The 11,926-nt window shown below is 38.5% G+C and overlaps 1 protein-coding gene across 1 annotated transcript in view; it reads left to right on the plus strand.

Moving 5' to 3' along the window:
* The window catches only part of TG (thyroglobulin), a 146,435-nt gene extending 134,758 nt beyond the window's left edge, over positions 1–11,677 (plus strand). The window contains exons 46-48 of the mRNA XM_038126940.1: positions 5,376–5,516; positions 6,300–6,490; positions 11,213–11,677. Coding sequence (XP_037982868.1) covers positions 5,376–5,516; positions 6,300–6,490; positions 11,213–11,325 — 445 coding nt within the window. The 3' untranslated portion in view covers positions 11,326–11,677. The remainder of the gene's footprint in view (positions 1–5,375; positions 5,517–6,299; positions 6,491–11,212) is intronic.
* Positions 11,678–11,926: the final 249 nt, after the last annotated feature.

The raw sequence follows: 11,926 nt of genomic DNA on the forward strand, positions 1-11,926 counted from the left end.
ACATGAATTTCTGTCTCCCAAAAGTCCAATCAAGTGTCAGCATCCCTATTACTAGGTCTTAAATGCAGTAATTCCCTGACAGGTCTGTGCAATCTATGTTCTTTAGGAGTTCTGACAAGTTGATAAAAGTGCTTTCTTTCTTCCTGCCTTAAGATCCATGATATTTTTTTTCAATTAGTGTGAGCTTTCAGGCTCTTGAATTTACTGTCTGCTATTTCAGTTTTATTTTCTTTAATTGGCACAGCTATAATACAAAATGGAACATTGTGTGTGTTGGGAGTAATTCAAGTGGAAAAGACACAGCAAACTCTAGAATTCTTTTGCAAATCACATGTATCTATAGGGCTTTTTTGGTACAAAGGTGGATAAATTTGGCAGTTTAATCCTGTTAGGAGTTAAGCTTTTTCCATATGTCCTGATTTTCCTGAAAAGAAGAAAGCAAAATGTTCATCTGTTTTAAACATCCTTTCCCCCATTTGTTTGGCAGGAGTTCATGATGACAGGAGACACAATGAGCCAAATGCATCCCTAGAACTGCAGAGGTCACACCAGGCCTCCTATTGGCTCACTGAATTTCTATAAATATCCAGCTATCCTTTGATTTTTTTTTTTCCCTACAATCACATACCATTTCCTTTCACAAAATGTGTGGCTGTATATAATTTTTAAAATTATTTTTACTTGGCATACAAATGAACATTTCAGTTCAAGCAAAGTGCAGGGTTGGTAGGCTGCTCCTCTCCCATGACATGGATGAGACAATGGCTGTTCAGGATACTGGATATGCAAATATACTCTGGAAAAATCTGCTGGTCTTAATGTGAATGGGTGCAATTTTAATTGCATATTTAAGCATATTTAATATTTCCAATAATTCTTACAAAAATAGTTTTAAATGCAGTTAATGAAAATAAAAACTAGAATGGGGGCAGAAGAGCACACAGGCAGTGGAACATTTTATGTAAATCATATCCTCTTCTCCTGGGACAGAGTTGTTATGAAATCCTATTTCAACTCAAATCAGCAGGAGATTTATGAGCAACCTTTGAGTCTGGATTTCACCTGCACTGTTCAACTCACTCAGCATGTAAATGACCTGTTCTCACCAAAGCCAAGTGACACTGAAGAGGTGGGGATTTTTACTTTCCCAGTGATAGGCATGTCCTTGCAAATGGGATACAGAGCAGGACCTTGATTATGAGGCTGGGAACTGAAAGCCATGATATCTTCTCTAACACAAAATCTTTCACAGAATTGTTAGAAGGAGCAGTTAGTCTCACAAAAGTTTACATTAAAGGACAAATGGTTTTCTTATCTCAGCAATCTATCACAGACTGCTAACATCTGCTTTACTTGGTGACTGACATGAGTTTGAGTACAATTTTTCTTCTGCATTTCTCAGATGATCACTGGTAATTCTGGCTGAACTCTAGCTAGTTATATATATATTGTTATTTTAAAATTTAAATGATTGAATAGCAGTGGGAAGTCTGGTGTTTTGGTATCATATAGGATATCATTAGAATTTAAGCTCATTTACATTGGCTTCTGCCTGTGTGTGGATGTCTAAAAAAGAACGAAAATCTACATTAAGGCAACTAAGAATAGAAGCTGTGACTCAAAATGCTCTGAGATTAATTGATTTTAGTTGGAACAGAGAGTAAGGACTATTTTTAAATGAAAGGAAAAGGAGAAATATTGGGCTAGAGTAAGTCATTAATCATCAAAATGAGTTTCCAGTATGAAATAATTAGCAAGATCTAGAACAAGGACAAGGTTCAAAATGAGATCTATGTCCTAATTTACTATGGATCACACTGTGAGGTTCCTGCAGCCCCAGCTCTGAACTGTGCATTGAGTCCTAACATAGCATGGTAGTCTGCCAGATCATATTCTTCTGTTCTGACTGTCCTGATTATGGATTACCAGTAATGACAATTCCATTTTGCAAACAAAGTTTTTGAGGATTTCTGAATTGGGTGCTGGTGGTGAGGCACTTGGATTTGGGAGTTTTTTCGTCTGGTTTTATTTATTAGTTGTTGATTTGGCTTGTTTTGTTGTTTTTTTTTTCTGTTCCAAAAGTTTCAGATAAAAAATTTAACTTCAGCTCTTGGACATGGGGGCTTATATCTATGATCTGTTTGATTTGGAACCAGAATTTAAACCAAATCAACCATAACTGGGCTGGTTTTGCTCTAAATTCTGATCTACTCATCTTTTAATCTTCCCTGTTGAAGCTGTCCTTTGTGTGTGAAAGTAGCCACAGCTCTGTAGAGAGAGAAGTAGAGGATCTGGTGGCTGAGTAATCTCTGTTTTCCCTACTTGGAAATTTAAATGGAAAATCCATCTTAGGTTTAAGGAAAATTTTCTCAGAACCTATACCTTCCCAATTAAATGGCTTGGCACTGGATAATAAAAATCCCCAGCAAATGATATTTCAGGATCTGCTGTTAAATCATTGGTTATGAATGTCACAGAGTTTCTGATTTTACCATCTATTTTTCTGTAAACTGGATTCCAGCAGCACTTCACTTCTGAGGTGAAGTAAGAATTCCCCATGGAGAGCTCATTTTAGTGTGAACAAAGTTTTAGGATCTGGCTTCTATCTTCCCCATGGCTTAATTTACTGGCCTGCCAAATAAAAAGACCTGTGAATATGAAAAATATTGACATCTTAAAAAGCAAAGCTATACAGCGAAGATCTGAAGAGCCACCTTTGCACAAAGTACTAGTCCTGTAAAGCCACCAAAGCCAAGATTTCATCCTTACACATAATTGCATTCATTGGTGTCTTTAAAATAATTGATCTGTTCCTTGAAAAGGGACTTCTGTAGAAGAAGTTAGTTGCTATTTGGTTTCCTTAAAAACTCCTTTTGCCCTGGTCTCTGCAGTCCTCCCTTTTTGTCAAATTATCCTCTGAAGTCCCACAGTTGTGGGGCCTTCATATCCCCATTTAGAGCTGCTGCTGTTGAGCATGTGCTTGGTGTCCTGGGAGGGCAGTCTGGAGCAGCTCAGGAAATAAAAACCTCCCTTCAGAGCTGGCAGTGTACAGCAGCAAAGCTATAAATACTTATTTGTCTCTCCTTTCCTTCTCTCACTCCACCAGTGAAAACAGTGTCACTACCTGGTGTTACCTTAAGTATGCTCAGAGGTCCTACAAGACTCCAAAATCCTTGTTTGGGTATTTCTGTGCATTTTTCACTTCCCTCCAATCCCTTCTGACCCAAACCATTCTATGGTTCTGTTATTCTATGATTCTGTGATTCTATGATCATGATTCTATGATCAGAGTTTGAGGAAGGAGACAGAAATATTCTCCTATTTCCCATCCAGCTGCCATCTAGATGTTTCTCAGTTGTCTTTCCTGCTCTTCTGTGCATTTATGTATGGGCCTCTTTTCCCTCTTAACCTTAGCGGGTTTTTTCTCATCCTCATGTTTTCTTTCTCATCAACCAGAAATATTGAAAGCAGACTGAAATTGTAGGGTTTTGTACCACTTATGTCTCTGTATCAAACCAAGTACAGTCATACAAATAATTTCAAATCAAATAAATTCTCCACTTATGAGATTGCTGAATTTTTAGTCTTGGCTGTGACCTTAACAGTTTTCACCTCTAGAAACATGAGGGCTAAGAACAAAATCTCATTTAGGGGGAAACCCCCAGTCACAGCTTACTTGTTTTAGCTCCACTGCTAAGCTCACCTCTGCTATGCAGTCCCTAAATGGGTAGATTTGTCTCTTCATTGAATCTCAACTAATTTCATGTCCTCTAATCTAATCAAAAGTGACTCTTCTTTGCCAAGAAAATTGCCTCTTTAAGTATATCTTACCTTTGCTGCAATACTGACACTAGAAATTGCTGTTATGTGCTGGGCCAAGCAAATTATTTTTAAGGCAAAATTATTAAACTATGATCTTGCTTAATCCTTCTATAAATATTTGGGGAAGAAAAATATGCTTTAATGTTGTTTCAGTTCTACATTTTTTTGGTGAATAATCTGTGAATAATTCACTTTCCAGATGCAAAGTATTACTGAGGTATTATGATAAGACTAAGGAAAACACAACCCAAGATGTATTTCATTTAGAGGGCTGTGTGCTTTTCAAAATAGAGGCTTTGGTGCCACCACTCATAAAATGTAAAGCAGTCATCTTGCTTTTAGACCACCTGCCCATAATGGTGGTGGAACATTCCTTGTTCCATTGGAGGCAGTATCAGGGTCGCACCAGTGCTGCTGCTTTTCATGTCCAAAGAAAAAATAGTTTCAGTTGTGCTACCTTTTGATAAATGCCACTGCAGATGAAATCTTGTTGAGTGGATCTGGGATTTGTTTATTCTTGCTTCACAGACATCTGTTCCTTGTCCCTGGTCCCCTCATGCTGTCTGCCTCATACAGTATTAAACCAAGTCAATAAGACCTTTGTCCAAATGTGGAGATATGGAAAATGCAATTGGACCAGGCCAGAAATATCTCCCCCTGAGCTGGGGGTCAAAGCTATATGTAGAATATAGTTTAGTTATAATTTTATTAGTAGAAGTTGGCCACTGTTCTTCTGCAGGACTTGACAATGTTGAAATCTTTGCAAGTAGGTCCTGCAAGTCTTACCTGGCCAGTCTTGTCTCTGAAATGTTGAAATACTCCTTATAATTATAAGTACTACGTGGAACTACACAGCAGTTGTTCTTTCTTAAATCTTATCTAGGGGATTATTTCAAGCTGTTTTGACTTGTCTGCCATATAAAACTTGGGATGAACAGAGTGTATGAACCAAAACCACCCAGCCAGCAGAGAAATTAGATTAAAACTATGTCTAAGAGAAATCTTCATAAACATCTCCTGTTACGTCTTTTCTTATCCAGAATCATGGCCACAATGAAGTCAATGGAAAAACTCCAGTTGCTGCTAAGAAAGGCCAGAATTTTATTCCATGTCTGTGAAATAAGCCATAATTAACCTTCCGTTGTTGCTGCCAGAATCCATGTCACCACTTGCTTCCACTTTCTGAATTTAATTTTCGTGAAAATCTGTCCAAAACTTAAGAGGCATTTAAGGAATAGCCAAGTGACTTTCTCCCTCTATCACTCTCCCTTATACACCCAGTTAATTTAGAAAATGTGCCCTAACGCCTTCCACAGTTTCCTTTTGTAACAAATGTTAAAGACCCTGCACTAACATAATGGAAAATTCTCCTTGTTGTTTCTTGCTCGTCATTTATGTTTTGGATTGAAGAAGTCCCACAGCTCACCACACTCTAATTACTGGTCATTAATTATTTACAACTTTGCTTTATTCTCCAAAGTAATTTATTTCTCTTTCTTCCACAAATAAATAAATGATGGTTTTAATTACCTTTCTATAAATATTTGGTTTAGCTCAGGTCAGGAGTTCCTGCTGGATGTTCAGTACGCATTTGGTCTACCCTTTTACCCGAAGTATGAAGTACAATTTACTGATGAAGAAAAGGGCCTTTCCTTGCAAATTATGCAGTATATCTCCAATTTCATAAACTCTGGGTAAGTGTGAGACATTTAAGAATTGCTGTGACTTGGGAGATGGTGAGAAGTAGAGGGAGTATCATCAGTCCAGATCCTGCCCTTACTTAATCTTTCTCCATTTCCTCTACACTTTGTAAGCCTACAGTGGGATTTGGTTCACACTGTTAGAAAGTCATGGCCAAGTTACCAACCAGAGCAGCCACCAAAGGTTTAGAGCATGACACTTAGCTAGGAGGAATAGACATTTTATCTCCAACGACCAGCTGCAAATTCTACTAAAGTACATGCAGGCTTCAAAGGCCTTGGTGTTGTCTCCAGAGCCTAGTTCTAGGACCCCAGTTCTTAAACTTCTTGGCTAAGAGGTCTCTTTTTCCCATAAGAAAAGGGAAAGCACAAGAAGACACAGTGCACCTTTTGCCAATTACTCTGTGAACATCATTCTGTGCTACTGTGCTGTGGCCATGCTTGAGAATGAGGAGTATCTCTGGAAACCTAGTGTGGGAATGGTGGGAACACTGACTTAATGGACTTTTTCCAGTGTCTTGGGTTGGGCTGGGATTGAGGGCTGTTGGGGGTGTTCATAAGCCTGTGTCTATATTCTGTGTACCTGTTCTTGGGAAGTGAACCAGACTAAAAAGGTACTGTCAGGTGAGGCATCGTGAATGATTCACCAATCTGGACTGAATATGAACCCCGCTGATCAGAGGGACTGGATGCACATTTCCCTAACCTAGCCAATCTTCTTATCATTTTACTGTTCATGTCATTATTTTCTAATGATAATGTCTCCCACTCCCTTAGAAATCCAAACTACCTGCACAGTTTCTCGAGAAGAATGTTGGGGGTGATGCCTGCCTGGCCTATGTATCTGTCAAGTGATGATGGTGATAACTACAAGGAATTCACTGTTTCTTTGCCGACTCTTAAAGGACTGAAAAAAGCAGACTGTTCCTTTTGGTCTGATTATATCCGAAGGCTGAAAGCATCCACAGGTGAGAAGACTGTTTTCTGACATTAAATAAACCCTAAATTCTCTGCTAAAAGTTTTTGTCTGACTATAGTGCTGTTACGTCACTGTGGAAAAGCACTTTTTGCAAATTAAACATCTTGCAATGTCCAGGGTATATAGTTAAGAATGTAACACTAAACAAATTTACTTTATGGCAGATAATGTGTATTAAAGTTTAAGTGTCCTGGAGTTAACTAGCTAGAGAAATATTTTTGTTATGATGGTAGAAGATGTGATGAAGCCATATGGAGAGCTTGCTCCCTATTTACAGTCATAATATAGACTCTGGGTAAACTGGAAGGCTGTGCATACAGGCCTCTTTTGTGTACTGGAAACACCTAACATGAGAATGTTGAGACTCCTATGGATTAGGAGGAGCACAAATCATTTCCATCCACTGTAAAATTGCAGCTGAGGCTTTATATCTTATTATGGTTCCTGCCTGCTTTGACTTCTCACTAGATTATTTTATTAAACTTTTTTTATAGCCGTGGTGATTATACCTCTTGCATGTGTCCTTTTACATTTGCCATAAATTTTAATGCAGCTATGAGAGCCCTTCAATTTTTTTCTTACTGCTTAGGACAGTAAAACTGACTCTCATTAGATTTCAATCTGCTGCCTGTCCTGAATTTATTCTAGTAAATAAACTCCCCTTCATATCTGCGTATCTTGTAAATAAATATGGATAGCCTCAAGCAAAGCAAACAAAACCATCCCTTTTTGGCAGACAGAGATGTTTTGAATTGTTCTTGGAGGCCTGCAAGTTTTGCATGTGTTTTTTATGTCCTAAGGATTCATCTTCACAGTGAATACAGTTCAGGCTTGCTCTGCTTTGGGGGCTGTTGAATTTCTGAGAACAAAATGTACTTTCCAAGACACCAAGCTAGCCAGGCTATGTGTGCCTGGCACAAGACCTCAGATGGGCTGAGGCTGATGTTTGAGTGACTCAAAACTAAAATGTCTCAGAACCATCAAGCTGGTGATTCTGATGCAAACACAGAGAGCATCAATTCTCTCATTCAACGGACAACCTCAGTCTTTACTCGTGATCTTTCTTCCAAAGTGGAGTCAAGATTTTGTTGCCAGCCTTTTCACCAGTTTCCTGGTATCTCTCTATGTCTTTCAAGTTCAGAGGGGATGCTTTGATCTCTTTGATGGTTTTGTGCTGATTGGGATATTGCTAATTTTCACAACTTTATTCTGCTGTTTAAACTGGCAATAACTCCTAGATCTTTTTGAACCTCATCTCAGCACTGTGGCTGTGTAATGCCAGACTGGGCTGAAGTCACAGCTCTGGTAGAATGCTTGCTGACCAAGCACCACGGACAGAGACTATCCCTAGCACCTATGGAAATTCCCCAAAAAGTGGGAAAATATCCACCTGGGCATCTTGGTTTTGACATAGACAATATTTAAAACTATCCAAACTGGAAGAGTAACACCAAATTCATGTATGGGTTAGTCCAATGATCTGTCTAGCTCAATATCCTGCTCTTGTCCACGGCCAAAGCCAAATACTTGCATGTTAAACATAAAAATACAGGGACCGAGAGAAAAACATACTTGAAGAGTTCACAAAGTTGAGTAAAATTTTTGAAAATAAGCCATAAATTGTGAAATTTATGGAGTATGAATTGTCAAGAAAATGCTCAAAAAGTACATGTCGAAAGTACATGTTAATCTTCAAGCAGAGCTGAGTACACCCAGCTGGATCTCTAAGCCAGTATTTGCTTGGCCTCAGCACCATGGTAATGCAGTTACAAAGCTGATTTCTGCTAAATTCCGTCTCACAGAAATGTGGGCTTGACACTTTGCTTTGACAGTCATTTTTAATTTCTTCTCTCTCTTGAATACTAAATTTTTTCATACAATTTAAATAGATATCACATCAAACCATTTTCTGCTACAGACCCCTTAGCCTGGGATGGTAACTTACAGAGACACATCCTGTGAGTCTCTTGATAACAATCTGAGCCCAGGTCTTCATAAAAAGATTAATAATGTTCATCAGTTCAGTTAGAAAATCTGCAAAAAACTCAGATGATGATGGCTGAACACCCTTCATTTAGTTTTGAGAGGATGTTGTGCTGAAATTCATGCCAAACAGTGTCAGTCCACCAGTACAAGTTCATCACTTGCATGGCTCCCAAAAATTAGATTCTGCAGGAATTGAGTCCCTATAAATCATGTTTTTACCTCGTTGATGTGTGTTCTTGCACCCAGTTTGCTCTACCTCCCTTCAGAACTGAAGCCCTGCACCTCTGTTGTTCCCTGACTGCTCCAGCCTCTGCTCCTGTCAGGCTGTCCTGCTGTAGGACCTTGGCATATGCTGAACACCAGATTTGAGAGAACAGTGCTGCAAACCATTTTTGGATGTTGTACCTTGTACTTCTTCCTGAGGGGGATCTATTTGTCTGTTAGCTACCCTGAGATCAAATCTAACACTCTTCTGCCTTTCAAAAATTATAAATGTTCATGATTGTTGTGTGAGTTGCAATTTGTGGCCTCATGCCAAGTAGATGGAATTCAGAAGTGTGTCAGTGAGAAGCATGGATAACAAACCATTCCAGTCTTCACATCTAAATACAAAGGTACAGGATCTAGTATGATGCAGTCTCAACCAGCTGTGATGAATTCTGTTTTGTTCATATCATCTTTTCCTTGAAATCAATATTTTTCCAGCTTCATATACCATCTGGAATCTATAAGCAAAAAAATCCCCAATATATTTCAATAAAATGGAGAAGAACTGGACAAACCAATGATCATAAAATATAACTGGAACTGGCATTTAAAAAAAGTTTTCTCAATCCTTTGTATACTGCCATGGGAAATGTCTTGACTTGGAAATGTCAAATTAGAGGTGACTAAAGGCTCAAAGCTCAGTATCTCTGTCCAACAAAAAACTGAGGTATTCCTTGCTGTGGTTTTAGCTAAATTCATAAATTTCAGCTTCTGGAATAAATCCTCTCATATTAAGAATCTGAGATGTCTTTTAGGTTATTCACTGCTGGATATAGAAGCTGTTTATCTTAACAGTTACCTGTAATATTCTTTCCATTTAGTAAAAAAAATTGTCCAAGTTGGTGTTTCATTTTGTGATCAGACCAAAATATTTAGTGACACAATGTATCATTTGTCCCTGGCACATAATTGGAATTGTTTTATTTGAAGATAATTTTTTAAAATCCATGTAATAAATGCAATGATTCATCATAATGTTTGCTGGCAGTGCCTTTACAAACTATGGAGGGAACTTGGTATCTGTTTCACTGCCAATGAACTAACAATCTCTTGAAGTTTTGTTTAAGACCAGTTTGTAAAATTGGCATTTTGGGGAGCAGTTGGCTTGGGGAATTATGAAAGGAATGGTGCTTGAAGAGGTTTGGAGTTCCCATGGTTGCATTTCAAAGATGTGCTTTATATTTTGAATTATGACGGTTTCCATGGGAAACATCAAACTGAGTAACAAGAAGAGTGGCAATTGTGGAAAAAAGGAGCTGTGGATGGCTTTTTCCAGGGAATGTGTTAATAACCTGAAATTCAGTTTGTAATTCAGTTCAAAACAGGAGCTCCAGAATGTTTATATATATTCAGACAGATGTCTGGATGCTAACATTCCTGTTACATAGTGTGGTGGACTGTGTGTGCCTAACAGTGAGTCCCTTTGTCAGGGGCCTCTCACTGCATCCCAAACAGGTGGAGCTGGATCCAGCCTGCATCTCTTACTCCTCTAGCTGGTATCTAAACAGAACCAATCCTTCTAAAGCAAGTGCTTCTGTAAGCAGTCTTGCAGCCAGGGAGAAAGAGATGCCATTAGTATGTCACAGTGAAATCTTGTCTGCCTAACTCATGTGCCTAAATTTTGACTTTTAGGCATATTTTCCATGTCCAAGTTAGCCAGGTTGGCTTTACCTGTAGAAAAGCAGATCTTTTCTACAGATAAAGCCAGGTTGGATTTATCTGTAGAAAATTCAACAGGTAGCAAAGCTGGAGCCTTCTCCATGAGCTCCGAGATGCCATGTAAGCCAAACAAGAGTCCAAACAAAGTAAGAATATTCAGAGTTCAGACTTGAATCAAAACTGAATCAGGAAAGTTTTTGTTAGCATTCATCTTTAATCCTTTCTAGTCACATCTTCTTTTTTGGAAATCTCAAATAGAAAACATTCCTTTAGTATGAGGGACATGTATGCAGCAATGAGAGCACTCTGGCTAGGAGGCATTAAATAAACACCTTCAGTACACTTTCTTGACTTAGCTTGGTGGTGTTGAGGCAACTGCATCAGTGAAATAGGGTTGAAGACTGAAATCATAGAAGTTAAAAGATAAAGAAAAAATTTGTTGGAGGTGGGTGTTTGGGGCTTTTTGTATCACAGACAGACAAAAAATTAATGATGTTGCCCACACTTCCTACCTGGCAGGGAATTTTAAGGAGTTCATAGAAAAATAAAGCCTCGCATGAGTGGAGAAAAAACTATTATGTATTCCAATGGCAGTTATTTAAAGGACAATACTTAATTACAGTGAGGTGATCTACCATTACTCTAAAGCGTTTTGAAATAGATTGCCAACTGAAAAAAACAATTTCATGAACATTTATAGCTGCATGAAAGGTTTTTAGGTGTGATCGACAAAATGTGTGCCTTGAGCTGCCTCAATGATATGACATCTATTTCAATCTTAATTGTATTGTCTTTTCAGGAAGTGCAAGTGGTGGAGAGCCCTCTGCTGAAAACAGCTCTGGTGAAACTCCAAGTGAAGTTACTTCCCTGGAGAGCCAGCCCCTGGGGGATGAGGTGGCTTACAGCAGATAGAGAATCACAGGGCTGTGGGATGGCTTTGTCACACAATTGTGCATCCACACAACCATCTCGCACCAGATGAACAGCACTTCCTTTAGTTAACTTTCTCAACAAGTCCATTAGACCTTTCAATAAAGTAGTTTTCAAGAAAATTGATGAATATGGCACAAAATAAGCACTACGGCTATTAAGTCAAAAGAGACTGTAATTTGAAAATAATAAAGTACCAATAAAAACTGCAAAACCAAAACAAGTATACTTGGTCTTTATTTCTTGCAACTACACAAATGCCAGCATATTCTAGTACCACCAGCCAGAAAAGGACATACATTAAAACACTTGGAAGCCCCTCATTGATGAGGCTCAGATTTGTTAAATGTCATATCTGTCTTGTCCTTTTTTATTACTCATCCTCTCACAAGCTGCTGATAGGAGAGAGAGCCTGGTTTGGTATTCTGGAGAAAACTGAAGAAGTCTAAAATGGGAAGGAAGAGCAATTAAGAAGAGAATCAAGAGTATGCATTGAGTGTGTTCACATGAAGTCATGCACATGCTATATTCATGACCCCTTTGAAATTATTTGAAGACTATTTGGATAAGGCACAGTACACAG

The sequence above is a fragment of the Motacilla alba genome, chromosome 2 (genome assembly GCF_015832195.1).
Source record: "Motacilla alba alba isolate MOTALB_02 chromosome 2, Motacilla_alba_V1.0_pri, whole genome shotgun sequence".
Lineage (NCBI taxonomy): Eukaryota > Metazoa > Chordata > Aves > Passeriformes > Motacillidae > Motacilla > Motacilla alba.